Consider the following 16,271-nt stretch of genomic DNA (forward strand, 5'->3'; position numbering starts at 1 on the left):
TAAAGCAATTCAAGATGCAATTTCTCCTTTCTGCTTCGAAACTGCTCTGTACTTTTCCACGCTGTACTTCTCCCACTTGCTGTCGCTTCCACTCGCTGTCGCTGGGAAGACTGCCTCGTTTAACTGCGTTGTTCTGCTGTGCTGTTGGCTCCTCCCCTCGCCCGTGTCTCAGAACGGCGCTGAATTTGAATCAGCTGCTCCGAGTTTCAGCTTGTTTGTTATCAGAAAAACACACGCGGCTGTGTTTCCCCAATGTCCTCTGTTTTCTGATTAAAGCAATTCAAGATGCAATTTCTCCTTTCTGCTTCGAAACTGCTCTGTACTTTTCCACGCTGTACTTCTCCCACTTGCTGTCGCTTCCACTCGCTGTCGCTGGGAAGACTGCCTCGTTTAACTGCGTTGTTCTGCTGTGCTGTCGGCTCCTCCCCTCGCCCGTGTCTCAAAACGGCGCTGAATTTGAATCAGCTGCTCCGAGTTTCAGCTTGTTTGTTATCAGAAAAACACACGCGGCTGTGTTTCCCCAATGTCCTCTGTTTTCTGATTAAAGCAATTCAAGATGCAATTTCTCCTTTCTGCTTCTAAACTGCTCTGTACTTTTCCACGCTGTACTTCTCCCACTTGCTGTCGCTTCCACTCGCTGTCGCTGGGAAGACTGCCTCGTTTAACTGCGTTGTTCTGCTGTGCTGTCGGCTCCTCCCCTCGCCCGTGTCTCAGAACGGCGCTGAATTTGAATCAGCTGCTCCGAGTTTCAGCTTGTTTGTTATCAGAAAAACACACGCGGCTGTGTTTCCCCAATGTCCTCTGTTTTCTGATTAAAGCAATTCAAGATGCAATTTCTCCTTTCTGCTTCGAAACTGCTCTGTACTTTTCCACGCTGTACTTCTCCCACTTGCTGTCGCTTCCACTCGCTGTCGCTGGGAAGACTGCCTCGTTTAACTGCGTTGTTCTGCTGTGCTGTCGGCTCCTCCCCTCGCCCGTGTCTCAAAACGGCGCTGAATTTGAATCAGCTGCTCCGAGTTTCAGCTTGTTTGTTATCAGAAAAACACACGCGGCTGTGTTTCCCCAATGTCCTCTGTTTTCTGATTAAAGCAATTCAAGATGCAATTTCTCCTTTCTGCTTCGAAACTGCTCTGTACTTTTCCACGCTGTACTTCTCCCACTTGCTGTCGCTTCCACTCGCTGTCGCTGGGAAGACTGCCTCGTTTAACTGCGTTGTTCTGCTGTGCTGTCGGCTCCTCCCCTCGCCCGTGTCTCAAAACGGCGCTGAATTTGAATCAGCTGCTCCGAGTTTCAGCTTGTTTGTTATCAGAAAAACACACGCGGCTGTGTTTCCCCAATGTCCTCTGTTTTCTGATTAAAGCAATTCAAGATGCAATTTCTCCTTTCTGCTTCGAAACTGCTCTGTACTTTTCCACGCTGTACTTCTCCCACTTGCTGTCGCTTCCTTTGGGTCATTGTCCTGCTGAAATGTAAATTTCCTTCCCAGTTTCAGAGTCTTGTCTAACTCAGACAGGTTTTCCTCAAGGAATCACCTGTACATTGCGCCATCCATTCTCTCCTCTATCCTGACAAGCTTCCCACTCCCTGCTGAAGAGAAGCATCCCCATATGTTGCTGCCACCACCATGCTTGACAGTTGGGATGGTGTTAGACCATAAGAACATAAGAAAGTTTACAAACGAGAGGAGGCCATTCGGCCCATCTTGCTCGTTTGGTTGTTAGTAGCTTATTGATCCCAAAATCTCATCAAGCAGCTTCTTGAAGGATCCCAGGGTGTCAGCTTCAACAACATTACTGGGGAGTTGATTCCAGACCCTCACAATTCTCTGTGTAAAAAAGTGCCTCCTATTTTCTGTTCTGAATGCCCCTTTGTCTAATCTCCATTTGTGACCCCTGGTCCTTGTTTCTTTTTTCAGGCTGAAAAAGTCCCTTGGGTCTACACTGTCAATACCTTTTAGAATTTTGAATGCTTGAATTAGGTCGCCACATAGTCTTCTTTGTTCAAGTCTGAACAGATTCAGTTCTTTTAGCCTGTCTGCATATGACATGCCTTTTAAGCCTGGAATAATTCTGGTTGCTCTTCTTTGCACTCTTTCTAGAGCAGCAATATCTTTTTTATAGCGAGGTGACCAGAACTGCACACAGTATTCAAGATGAGGTCTTACTAGTGCATTGTACAGTTTTAACATTACTTCCCTTGATTTAAATTCAACACTTTTCACAATGTATCCGAGCATCTTGTTAGCCTTTTTTATAGCTTCCCCACATTGTCTAGATGAAGACATTTCTGAGTCAACAAAAACTCCTAGGTCTTTTTCATAGATTCCTTCTCCAATTTCAGTATCTCCCATATGATATTTATAATGTACATTTTTATTTCCTGCGTGCAGTACCTTACACTTTTCTCTATTAAATGTCATTTGCCATGTGTCTGCCCAGTTCTGAATCTTGTCTAGATCATTTTGAATGACCTTTGCTGCTGCAACAGTGTTTGCCACTCCTCCTACTTTTGTGTCGTCTGCAAATTTAACAAGTTTGCTTACTATACCAGAATCTAAATCATTAATGTAGATTAGGAATAGCAGAGGACCTAATACTGATCCCTGTGGTACACCACTGGTTACCACACTCCAATCTGAGGTTTTTCCTCTAATAATAAGTACTTTCTGTTTTCTATATGTTAACCACTCCCTAATCTATGTACATGTGTTTCCTTGAATCCCAACTGCGTTCAGTTTGAGAATTAATCTTTTGTGTGGGACTTTGTCAAAAGCTTTCTGGAAATCTAAATAAACCATGTCATATGCTTTGCAATTATCCATTATCGATGTTGCATCCTCAAAAAAATCAAGCAAGTTAGTTAGACACGATCTCCCTTTCCTAAAACCATGTTGACTGTCTCCCAGTACCCTGTTACCATATAGGTAATTTTCCATTTTGGATCTTATTATAGTTTCCATAAGTTTGCATATAATAGAAGTCAGGCTTACTGGTCTGTAGTTACCTGGTTCAGTTTTGTTTCCCTTTTTGTGGATCGGTATTACGTTTGCAATTTTCCAGTCTGTTGGTACCACCCCTGTGTCAAGAGACTGTTGCATGATCTTGGTTAGCGGTTTGTAAATAACTTCTTTCATTTCTTTGAGTACTACTGGGAGGATCTCATCCGGCCCAGGGGATTTGTTTATTTTAAGAGCTCCTAGTCCCTTTAACACTTCTGCCTCAGTTATGCTAAAGTTATTTAAAACTGGATAGGAACTGGATGACATGTGGGACATGTTGTCAGTATCTTCCTTTGTAAAAACTTGTGAAAATTAATCATTTAATATATTTGCTATTTTTTTTTCTTCATCTACGATTTTGCCATTTGTATCTCTTAAACATTTAATCTCCTCTTTGAATGTTCGCTTGCTGTTGTAATATTGGTAAAAACATTTTGGAATTGGTTTTAGCTCCCTTAGCAATGTTCATTTCTATTTCTCTCTTGGCCTTTCTAACTTCCTTTTTGACTTGCGTTTGCAGTTCCGTGTACTCTTTCTGTGTACTGTCTTTTTGGTCCTTTTTTAATGCTCTGTAAAGTGCCTTTTTTCGCTGAATATTTTTTTTAATTGATCTATTAAACCATTTTGGCAATTTAGTTTTACATTTAGATTTGTCTACTTTAGGGATGTAATTGTTTTGCGCCTCTAGTGCTACATTTTTGAAGAACAACCATCCTTCTTCTGTGGGTGTTTTCTCTATTTTATTCCAATCTACTTCTGTTAGTCTCTGTTTCATACCTTCATAGTTTGCTTTTCTAAAATTTAAACCTTAGCTTTAGTCTTTACTTTTGGGGTTTTAAAAAACACTTCAAATGAGACCATGTTGTCAGGTCTGAGTTTGCCAGTGGTTCTCTGACCTCTATTTTAGTTATTCTATCTTTCGTTATTCGTTGACTGGGTGATGTGCAGTGTTGGGCTTGCTTCCGAAAAGTTACATTTTTGTCTCGTCTGGCTAAAAAATATTTTTCCACATGTATGTAGTATCATCTAGATGTTTTTCACAAACTCCATACGTGCTTTAAGATGAGGCAATTCTTCTTTCTTGCCACCCGTCCATAAAGGCCAGCTTTGTTTAGGGACCGGCTTATTATTGTTGTGTCATTGTTGGCATCAGAGTTACATCCCAAACCAGTTACCTGCTTGCCCGGCTGCTCAGTTTGGGAGGGCGACCTGATCTCTGTGACTCTCTTCCACTTTATCCCTGACTTGTTTTGAAAGCTCAATGGTTTTCACGGTTATTTTGTTGGATGACTATGTGAGTTGCAGCTTGACCGTCTTTATAGGTCTGAGGGAAATTATCTACACGTTAAACCACTCTGAGTACACACAGGCTGAAACCATTTCACTAATTTTTGTGACCTTTTAAACAAATCATTTGCACCTGAGCTGATTTAGGGCTGCAGTAGCCAAGGGGTTCAATAATTCTGCAACTGAGATTAATCAAATTTTTCTCTGTAAATCTTACTTATTTATATTCTGTATTAATTTTTTAACTTTATCAATGTGGAGTAGTTTGTGTAGATTCTAATTTGAAAGTATAGTGGAGTACGCTCTGGTACCAACAAGATGTGAAAACTTTGCAGGGGAGTGAATACTTCTGCAGACCACTGTGTGTGTGTGGATAATATATATATATATATATATATATATATATATATATATATATATATATATATATATATATATATATATATATATATATATATATATATATATAGTGACGGATTGCCCTCTGGTCACACGTTTTTCTTCTCCAAATAAACACTTTAGACACAGAATGCCAGGAAACGCCATAGCGTGTGTTTATTATTTACAACAAAAAGAAAATAAACAAAACAAAACCTAATCCAATCTTGGGCCCTATCTAAAAGGTTGCTTTTCTTAACTAATAACAAGGCAGGCTAAGTCTGTTACCTCGTCACCTAAACCAAATCTCAGTCCAAATCGTAATCCAAGTACCTTTTCCAATAGTTTGTTTTCCAGTTTCACAATACTCCACTTACTCTCCAACTCTGTCAACCAAACTCCTACTATCATCCACCCTGAAATACACACTTACACCCTTTTAACCACAGTGAATTAGCTAATTGATTTAACTTGGAGTTGGTCCTGACTCCAGTAACCAATACTGAGTCTAAAAAACCCCCCCCCCCCCCCCCCCCCCCATGTACGGTCTCTAAGACATTTATTTTAAATGTTAGTTATTTTTAACTAACACACAGTTATCATTTACCAGTTTATCAATTAACCCATCTTTAGTTTTAATCCCAAGCACATTATATTATTCAATTTCTTGGTTTACCATCCCGTTAGTTTACATTCTTTCAGATTTTGATCCTTTACTTAACCCAACTATATACTATATATATATATATATATATATATATATATATATATATATATATATATATATATATATATATATATATATATATATATAATGTATGTGTGTGTGTGTAATCTCTCAGACTTGCAGTCGAGTCCTGAGTCCCTGTCATTTGCGTCACAGTCCTTGAAACAAACTCAAAATTTTCATTAAACTGGTGGTAGTAGTGGGGGAACAGTTTACCTACGGACGTTGTCTGATATCCCTTAGGAAAAATGCACAAATACAAAATAAAAATACAAAAAATTATTTCGATTAATTTTTTTTTAGCTAGATTATTGTATTTGCATGCCTATTTCAACGTGTCTGTCACTATCAGAGCGTAGCATATCAAGCATATGATATGGTTTATTTAGATTTCCAGAAAGCTTTTGACAAAGTCCTGCATAAAAGGTTATTGCTCAAACTGAATGCAGTAGGGATTCAAGGAAATGCGTGCACATGGATTAGGGAGTGGTTAAACCTCAAAATGGAGCGAGTGGTGTACCATGGTATTAGGTCCTCTGCTATTCCTAATCTACATTAATGATTTGTTAAATTTGCAGACAACACAGAGTGGCAAACACTGATGCAGCAGTGTTTCAAAATGTCATTCAAAATGATCTAGACAGCATTCCGAACTGGACAGACATATTGCAAATGACATTTAATAGACGAAAGTTTAAGGTACTGCATGCAGGCAATAAAAATGTGCATTATAAATACCATATTCCTGCAAAGACAGTGGGTTAACCAGTGATTGGATAATATTTTGTTGAGTGGGTTTTTGTTGTGCACAGTTTCCTAGCAATTATAATATTACTTGTGTAATAGAAAACCAAAAAAAGGACTTGTTAATATTTTGATCTTTTGCAGCCCTGACTCGAGTCAGAGTCATGAAAAATGCGTATGTAGATACACAAACACGTTTTGAAAGGAGGTAGTGTACAAACATTTTAATGTAATTATTTATTTCTTGATGTTTCAGACGAAGCCCATCTTCAGCTATGTAGAAAGAAAAGTAACCACAGGTTTACCAACTTGTTATTTTTCAAGTTTGCATATGTTTGTTGTCCACCCTTTACTATCAGCTTAAAGGAATTCTAGTAATTTTATAGCACCCCTTTTAAGCTCACAGTAAAAGATGGAGCAGGCTGCAGGCTGATTGCTGCTGATTCCTCAGTGGGAAGCAGGTTGCATGCTGACTCTGCTGCTGGTTTCAGACTCCTGATTTGGATGGTGCTCCTCTGGAAGACGTGGACGGGGTTCCTCTGGAGAATGTAGACGGCTCTCCGCTGCGGGGAATGCCCTGGGACACAACCTCCCTGGACGGAGCCCCCGTCGATGACATTGACGGAGTTCCACTCGCTTCAGCTATAGACGACATCGATGGGATGCCTTGTATGTTAAATCTTTTACATACTGCCTGAACATGAAATAGAAGGGACCTTATTTTCAAAGCATTTTCTCCATTCTTTAATTAACCTAATGTTACACAATGAGATACAAAACACCTAAAAAGTGCTGAAAAGAACTTGAAAGATAAATTTATTTGTTTGGTGTAGTTGTGTAAAATAAACAAAAACTTTCAAAAAACTGGATTTAGACTTGAGTAAACTCTGAAAATAGCCCTATATTTATTACATACTGTTTTTATAGGAGGCTGTGTGGTCCAGCGTTTAAAGAAACGGGCTTGTAACCAGCAGGTCCCCAGTTCAAATCCCAGCTCAGCCACTGACTCATTGTGTTACCATGAGCAAGTCACTTAACCGCCTTGTGCTCCATCTTTCGTGTGATACATTGTTGTAAGTGACTCTGCAGCTGATGCATAGTTCACACCACCTAGTCTCATATCTTGTAAAGTGCTTTGTGATGGTGGTCCACTATGAAAGGCGCTATATAAAAACATCTATTTATTTATATTATATTAACTCAAAAGTAACTTCATTTTGGTAGTTTTGGGTGAGATACTACAGTAGACTTACACAACTCCTGAATTTGTGTAACAGTCATATAGGAACAACATAGCTCTACCAGAGAAACTTCACTTTCGATCCAGTTTAAAATGTGCTCCCAGTCAAATAAAAACCTTACTTCAGAACTGAGTAGTTCAGGTCTAAATGTGAAACAAAATGGAGCAACCTTTGCATTGGAGTAACACTTAGAGTAAGTAGAGGGGTTCTGAAAAATACAGTGTTACACGTCCCCAGGTGTTGCTACAACTGTTTAAATAACGTACAAGACAACTTTTTACACGTATAACTTCAAAGTCCTGAAGTGATTTTGGAGCACTGGTTTCAAACCCCTGTCATGGAACCTACTGTGTCTGCTGGTTTTCATTCACGTTAATAATAAAATGTTTAGCTAACTTGAAATCTAGAACTCTTTAAGAGCTGATAACAATTAAAAAGGGTTAATTAAGCAAACTATTAGTTCAATTAAGGGTCTAGTTAAGTAATTGAGAGCTCAGTTGGAATGAAAACCAGCAGACACAGTCCTCCGGAGTCCTCAGGACCGGGGTTGAAAACCACTGATTTAAACGACAGATATCAAACCCCAGTGCACTAGAGTGGCCATTTTGAAAATAGACTTTAAAGTTGTAAGTGTAAAAGGTTGTCAGGATGTTAACAATTAAAAGAGAAATTACAGGTACATTATTTAAACAGTTGTAGCAACACGTGGGGACGTAGAACACTATTTCTTGGAACCCCGCTACTTACTCCAATAAATAAAATCCGATAAGCTTAAATGTTAAATAAAAAATATGTAACTCATGGGGGCTCCTGGGCGGTGCATCCAGTAAAGGCACTCTTTGTGGCGTGAAGGATGCACCCTGTAGCCTGGAGGTCGCCGGTTTGAGTCCAGGCTATTCCACTGCCGATCGTGGACAGGAGTTCTTGGGGCGGCGCACAATTGGCCGAGCGCTTCCCGGGAGGGGAGGGCTAGGTCGGCCAGGGTGTCCTCGACTCATCGTGCACCAGCGACTCCTGTAGACTGGATGGGCGCCTACGGGACTACCTGTAAGTTGCCTGGAGCTGTGTGCTCCTCCGACACTGCACCTCTGAGGTGGCTGCATGGCAGGCCTTCAGAGTGAAAAGAAGCGGACGGCTGAAAGCACATGTAACTCATATTTGAGTTTGGATTAGTGGTATTGGTTCATGAGTTTTAATATTGGAAAGCCGTGGCATATAGGCTCTGGGATTTCTTTTCATGTCTTAACACCTTTAAAAACATCCTGCATTCATTTGATATTTATATAGTCGTTGTGATTCATGAAGTATATTCATATGCCCTGCAGTAAAAAAAAAAACAATTGTTTCTTTATGCATTTCAGTACACGATGCAGTTTGCACTAAAGAGAAAAACTCGCTTCCACTTGCCAAGGTAGCTCTGTCAAAGTGGGAGGTGATTGACAACTCCGAGGTCATGGCACATGGTAATGTGGAATCTGTTTCTTTGTTGTGAATGCTGGGTTCTGAATTATTACTTTGATTGTAGAACACACTCTGTTCTTTAACCTTTTACGGTCCTATATCGGACCATGTCCGACATTTCAATTTTCCCCTTCCAGTCTGATGTCGGACCCTGTCCAACATCAGACGTCATCTAAAAGACGTAAAGCACAGGTCTCTAGTTGTTGTTTCTCCAGAAAAAAAGCTTAGAAAACCTTTCAGTGGCAGAGTGAGACTGATAGGAGCCGAATGAAGTCGAAAAAAAGGGGCGTATCTGAGGAATACACAGAGATAACACGGACACATAACAAAGGGGATAGCTGCTTCCGTGTCCAGCGCTCAGAGAATATCACAGACATTTGCAGAGCTTTTTTTGAGATGTTATAGTAATAAAATAATGATAAAATGAGTGATCAGGAGAAGATTTATCAGTATGCACGTCTATAAAGAGATATGTGAAAAATACAACAAACAAGGGGTGGCTTAGCTGGAGATGCAGTACTGATGTCGTTTTGCGATGCAGTGCCATTTAAACCTGTTTTACGCTGGGGGAAAATTTTAAATAGCGCATGTAAAATAAGTCGCGCATGTGAAAATAAATTGGACCTGACGCACCTGACAAGCGCTGAATAAATGGGCTGCAAAGGGTTAAGGGTAGAATGTACAACTTCAGCTTACTGCTCTTGCACTCGGCAACTTGACCTGAATTACAGGGACAGTTTAACATGAGTGCAGCTCATAAGGTACAGAACTGTCTTCTCAGCAAAGGACACTGAATTGTTGTTTTTTTTTTGTTTTTGTTTGTTTGAGCTACATTTGTATCTTATATTTTGAGCTAATGAAACTACGCATGCATTTCCGGTTGATGCAGATCAGAGCAGTATGGCTATATACAGTGGCATGTTGTGTGTAGAGGGTGCAATAATGATACAGTTTCCTGTGTATTTGATGGTCTGTGTTTTTATATTTATTAAACAGCAAGTACAGGATCAAAATGGGACCTGCTTGATAATCAAGATTCAGAAGAAGAATCGAAAAATCTCATGTAAGCCTTTTTTTATGCTTTCATGTCTATAGGTAGGTAGGTAGTTAGATATGGGGGGTGGCGGCACATTGCTGTTGACTCTGTCTATAGATAGAGGGGATGGGACCCGGCTGATTACTAACTCTGAGAGCATATCACTGATGATTCTGTCTATAGCTAGAGTATACTGGACCCTGCTGATTACTAACAGCCCATGCATGTTACCTGTGCGTCTGCCCTTGTGCTGTGCAGGGAGGAGGTGAAGGAGGAGGTGGAGGAGTCGGAGGAGGACAGCAGTGACTCGGAGCCCTCAACTCCACAGAAAGATGAGCTGCCTGACACCAAAACCCTGCAGAGCCTATTTGACTTGTCTGAGGGGAAGCGAGCCAAACTACGAGAACTCGAGGCAAGCGCTTCTACTGCTCATCCAACATCTCGGGAAAGCAACTTGCCCCTCCTTGTTTATGAATAAGATGATGTTTTGTAGATATGGGTTTCAGTTTAAGTAGCTTGTAACCACTAACAGGAAGACAGCTGCATGCAAAGCAAAATAATGTCAGTCGCAACAAAAGGGAAATAAATGGTTGTTGGTGGTCAATACTGTTCTGTGTGTGGTTTAAAGAACAATAGAAAATATATCTATTCAAACCCTAAATGAGGGATTTAACAGTGCTGACCACGAAAGGAAACTGGCTTTAAACTAATGGAGTGTTTATTTTTTTACAGTTGAAAGTTGTGAAATTCCAGGATGAACTTGAGTCAGGAAAAAGACCCAGGAAATCAGGACTGACGGTTCAGCAGCAGGTGGAGCACTACAGGAATAAACTCTTACAGAAGGTGTGCTGTTTCTTACTGTGCCGAGCTCCATTCATGGCTGTAGCAAATATGTGTACATTTGTCAAATATAAATCTAGGTAGTTTTCCTTACAGATGCACTATTTCTGTGGTTTTCTTTATCGATTAATGATGTTTACAGTAAAGGTTGTAGTGCATTTTTCATTCTGATAACTTGTTTACAAGCATATGCCATCTTTATTCATTGGTTTAAGCAAGAAGTAAATCAAGTAGTGAAATGTTATGGCTAATGCCTTCATCAAGGAACATTTATCTGCTTGTCTGCTCCACATTGTTTAAAGCAGTGGTCTCAAACTGCGGTCCGTAGAAAGGTTACATAATTACGGAAAGGAAGCGGCAGTATAGTTTATAGATCCATTGCAAACCCAAAATTTGAGACCTTATAAACTCAGCTATAGATGGATATTGTCACCATGTTGCATTTTCTTAAAGAAAAAGGTCTTAAGGTCTCCGACATATATAGTTTTGGAGTGTCTAAAATGTATTCTTTACTAGGATGTTTTCTTCTTGCGCTCATGTGCACTCAACACAGCAACTTATAAAGTAATGTATAACATGACAGGGCAGCTGTAGTTGTGCTGGAGGCACGACACAAAGCTGTGTCTTCAGCCAGCAAAGCCATATGTTAATGCAACACAACGCACAAGCCACGGAGTGGTGTTATGCAGATTTTATAAAACGGATACAATAAAAAAAAAAAAAAAAAGGTTTTATTTTCCATAAAACCTATTAATTTTATTATACATAATTTCGCTTTGGACAAAACAAGTTTCTATTTGTTGAAAACATTAAACTGGAGGTTTTCAATGTTTCCGTTTATTTCAATTAATTAAAATGAATGAAGCCTCCGTGCTGCTAATGAAAAGATACAGAAAAGGAAACAAAGACAGAGTTCACTATCCACACATTACTACAGTTGACATGGAGAAGTCAGTACAAAAATACATTAATGGCATTTTTAAATGCTTGGTCACTAATAGGCTATCATTGCAGTTTATATCAGTACTGTTTACAGAGCGATTGAGACTAGCAATACGGAGGCTAACATAACAAATTGGAGTACTCTTGACCTGCCGAATTACACACTGAAGCACAAAATTATTGTAACAGACAGTTTACATCAAGACCAAACTGTTTTGAAGTCGGTTACCATTTCTTTGTTTTATCAAATCAATAAAAACACCAGCTGCTCAAGAACTTGTTTTCTTCGATTTCATTAAGTTGTTGACTTTTTAAATCTTTGTCTCCTTGCTTTTTTTTCAGCGGAGGTTTGGTTCTTGTAATTCTAGACACTTGTCTACTGTCATGCCTCCGAAAAGATCAAATGTGACGAAAGGAGCGTCACTCATTTTTAAAAGACATCTCGCAGCAATTTATTTATTTATTTATTGATAACTTTATTAATTTAACTGCTTCGTCAAAAAAGTTTCACCATGCATGGTGCTGTACTATTGAACTGCATAGTAAAAAAAATCCTCAACAGCCAGTTAGTGTGCAGCATCCAAACATTCAGTTTCCTAAGTAAAGATTAGCTGGAGTTTTGTAGCTCCGACTGTGCTGGTACTTCACAGATTATTAATTCACTTAAATAAATTTCTGCTATAATTATCAATTAAAAAATAAAGCAGTCCATTTTTTTTTCCTCTCTGTAAATTTGTGTTAGACAAGTAAACTACAACCGTTCTTTAAAACTTCAATCTTAAAATAGCTTTGCTCACAGAAACAGGCCAACCCATGCCATTAAAACAAAGAAAGGTAAGTTTATGATTATTCTTAGTATTATAGTGATCTTTTTCAATCTTCTTTTTTTTTCAGTCAACTATACTGTTTATTGTGTGGTCTGCTGAGATCAAAAAAAAATTTGGGTGGTCCGCGAACAAAAAGGAACCACTGGTTTAAAGTTAAGGATACAGGTTTCTTTTTAAGACTTAGTCATTTCTTCTAGGAGTGTGAAAAAGATGAGCAGGAAAGGAGAGAAAAGACATCCCAGAAGTCAAAAGACAGAAACAAGAAAGAAGAGAAGAAAGACAAAGACCGCCTGGAAGAAAGGAGCAAAAACAAGGAGAAGGACAGGAGGCGGAGTAAAGAGTCTAATCACGAGCGAGAAAGGAACAGGGGGAGAAGCCGAGATAAAGAACGAGAGAAAGAGGATGAGAAGATGAGGGATCGGTCAGACAGACGAGGAGGAGGCAGCTACTCGTCACCTGCAAAGTAAGAAACCCCAAAAATACCAGAGCCCCAGCTTCATGTATCTAAATATGAAATACCACAGTACCCAACTTCATGTGTCTAAATATGAAAATACCAGAGCTCCAGCTTCGTGTATAAATATGAAAATACCAGAGCCCCAGCTTCATGTGTCTAAATATGAAATACCACAGTGCCCAACTTCATGTGTCTAAATATGAAAATACCAGAGTTCCAGCTTCATGTGTATAAATATGAAAATACCAGAGCCCCAGCTTCATGTGTCTAAATATTGTTATTGCATCACAGCTTGTTGCTGCTGATCTAGACTTAGGTGTTTAATATAAGTTCTAACTGTCTTAATTTAATAATAATTCCACAAGAGGGCACATAAGTTGTATGAGTAGTGCTTGTATTAGCAATGTGCTTTGAACAGCTGAGTTGTAATAGGGTGCGCTCTCTCTTTTATTTTTTAATAGAACGAAATCAAGGTCACCTAAGAAGTCCAAGCGGTCCCGCTCCCCGTCTCCTGGCAGAAGGTTGTGGAGGTCAAGCTCTCGATCACCTCACCGCTCCCACAAAAAATCCAAGAAGAGTAAGCACTGACCAGCAGTGATGTACATGCACTGAGAAGAGTAAGCACTGGCCAGCAGTGATGAACATGCACTGAGAAGAGTAAGCACTGGCCAGCAGTGAGGTACAGGAACTGCTCTTCCACATGCTTCAGTGACTGGAAAACCAGCCATTTTATACATGTAGGATTTATTTCTTGTTCTCCAAGAAAGTGATTGATTTTCAAACCTTAACTGATTCAAGTCAAGCTTTTGGTACGTTTTGTAATTCAGTTTCGGGCATCAATTGTAAAACAGCCTTGTTGGCTGTTTTAAGAAGAATGTTTCAGTAACATTTCAGAATAAATGTGTCTTCATGAAGTCTGATAACAGGAAGTAGACTTGAATTGCACATGCTGTTGCCATCGTCCCAGGAGGAATCGCACTTCCAAACCCAATCAGAAGTGGCAGATTTCTTTTTTATGAAAGGACCCAATATGTGGGGGTGAATATGTGGCCTGACATCAAAAAATTTGAAAGTTTTATTTTGTTCTTTTCTTTTAAAAAAGGAAACAAAATGGATTGTCTTGGATTCATCTTTGTTCTGCCATTTGTTTCTTGTTTGTTGCTTGTCCAAATAAACATGTTCCTTTATCAGCCTGTCTCCCTTTTGTACCTCAAAATGAACTCTGAATGAACTTAATCATAAAGCAGGGCAAACCAAGTTTTTAAAATTAAGATCTGTTTGTTCTTATAAAATGATCACTTGTGCTTTTATTGTTAAGCTCCAGTTTTTTTTTTGCTGTTGGCACCTAATCACTTCATGTGCTGTAGGTCATGAGTCCAATTTATAGCTAGACCTTTGGAGTAAGACTGGTGTACATCACAGGAAGGGACTTGGTAGCAAGGAGAATCATTTTGTTCCTTAGCAAATCAAAATCGATTTCCTCTCCTACTAGGACTAGCACCACCAGAGATCATTTTGCTAGTCCTAGTAGGAGAGGAAATCTATTTTGAAGGCTTGGCTATCACTCATTTGAAAGTACAATGAAGTACTAATGAGTAGAGTCGTCGGTGCAGTTAGTTGGTAATGCCCTCATTTAAAAACAAGCGCACAAGACATCTGAATCTGGCTGCGAGCCGAGCTGAGCCAGGGGCAGGGTTAAGGAGTTTCCTCATTACATCAAGTCAGTCAGTACACTGGCGAGTGTGATGAGAGAAAAGTACAGCCTTGATACGCTGAGGAAGTGCAGGCTCTAGTTTCGCTGTGAGCAGATAGAAGTGTTCAGGAAGATGTGGAGTCGTGTGTCCGAAATGAGAAAGTTTATGCCTAAATTTCTGACGATTTGAAGCAAATGGACATAAACCGTGGGTGTAGTATGCTTAACTCGCACTCAAAAACACAAAATTTGACCAAATTTCTCATCCTTTACCTTTATTATATTAATATATAAAGAACTAAAAAGCAATAAGAAAACAATTCTAACCTGGTTTACAAAAATATAGTCAAACAAAATATTGTACAGCTGTACCATACATACAACTACAGCTCTCATTGGGCTCGTGCAGCTGCTGCTTTTATTTATTTATTTATTAAGCGACCAAACAAAAAACAACTAGAAAAAACAACAACTATCCTTAAACTGGATGTCTGGCAAATCATATTTAACCCCCCCCCCCCCCCCCCCCCCCCCCCCTTCAACAGAACAAATTGAACTTTAGTAAGTTGATATAATCAGTAAAATGTGTGGTTTATAAAGAAATTCCTAAATATATTTACCAAATAAAGAGATACAAGATAGAGCTGTACCATTGGTCTATAAAATTAATACCATTTGTTTGTGCATCCTTTGGTAAACTGAGTTAATTAACAATAATTAATAACTGTCTTTCATTGCATGTGACGTCAGTAGCAAAGCTCTGCAATGGAAAAACAACCCAGACTCTCCTTAACCACACCATGAGGGCTCGGTTCGGCCACCAGAAGAGGGGTTGTGTGTGACGCCAAACACATGCACAACCCCTCTTTGAAGAGGGATGGCTTGAATGCACACAGGTGTTTTTTTTCTGTTTGGAAAGCTTTAGTTTTACAGATGTACTTTTTATATGTTTTTATGTACTGAAGTTACATTCTTACATTCAGTCTTTTTGGGAAAGGTAGCTTTTTGCCCATTTCTGATGAAGGAATGCAAGAGCATAATTGCTGGATAGGGGAGGAGGGGACAGGTAGGAAACAAGACAGTACAGTGTTTCATTCAGTATGTGAGAGTTACTTGGTGGAATTTTCCACTTCTCCGCCCATGTTGACCTCAAGGTTAATTTAAATCCTTAACTGGCCCCGGTAGGATTGATAATGAATCACAACTGTTTGTTTTCATATATTGTTTTTTATAGTCACTGGGGAGAGCCCTGAATATCAACAGATGTGTTCTAAAATTCAGGGTACATGAAGTCCTGCTTGCACGGGAGCCCTAGAACTAGCTGCTCCATGTTTCTAATGTTTGTACATGTTGTATGTTTGTGATAATCTAAGAAGATGAATACCCTTCACACTGGCACAGGGTGTGACAGGTCCAACAGAAACTGTTCAACAAAATGTATGCAATGGACTGTCTGTAATGAGTGACTGGACATGCCTTTTAATCTGAGCCTTCAGTGCAAAAGGAGGCCAAAAACCATACATACCCAGGAGCATGATCCAACATGAGATTGCGATAGTCCAGGTGATTTATGTTTTTTCCTAATTTTCAATTACATTTAAATAAATATACATAATATCTATGTAATGGTTTTGTTAGGT

The 16,271-nt window shown here is 39.3% G+C and overlaps 1 protein-coding gene across 4 annotated transcripts in view; it reads left to right on the top strand.

Annotated features, from left to right (window-relative positions):
• The window catches only part of zgc:163098 (uncharacterized protein LOC100037380 homolog), a 50,387-nt gene extending 36,261 nt beyond the window's left edge, over positions 1-14,126 (top strand). For 3 of the 4 annotated variants that reach the window (XM_041220379.1, XM_041220381.1, XM_041220380.1), the window contains exons 18-24: positions 6,626-6,803; positions 8,737-8,838; positions 9,833-9,899; positions 10,131-10,284; positions 10,605-10,715; positions 12,679-12,944; positions 13,400-14,126. In XM_041220379.1, coding sequence (XP_041076313.1) covers positions 6,626-6,803; positions 8,737-8,838; positions 9,833-9,899; positions 10,131-10,284; positions 10,605-10,715; positions 12,679-12,944; positions 13,400-13,526 — 1,005 coding nt within the window. In that variant the 3' untranslated portion in view covers positions 13,527-14,126. The remainder of the gene's footprint in view (positions 1-6,625; positions 6,804-8,736; positions 8,839-9,832; positions 9,900-10,130; positions 10,285-10,604; positions 10,716-12,678; positions 12,945-13,399) is intronic. The other variant, XM_041220377.1, reaches the window with a different exon arrangement.
• Positions 14,127-16,271: the final 2,145 nt, after the last annotated feature.

Source organism: Polyodon spathula, chromosome 20 (genome assembly GCF_017654505.1).
Source record: "Polyodon spathula isolate WHYD16114869_AA chromosome 20, ASM1765450v1, whole genome shotgun sequence".
Taxonomy (NCBI): Eukaryota; Metazoa; Chordata; class Actinopteri; order Acipenseriformes; family Polyodontidae; genus Polyodon; species Polyodon spathula.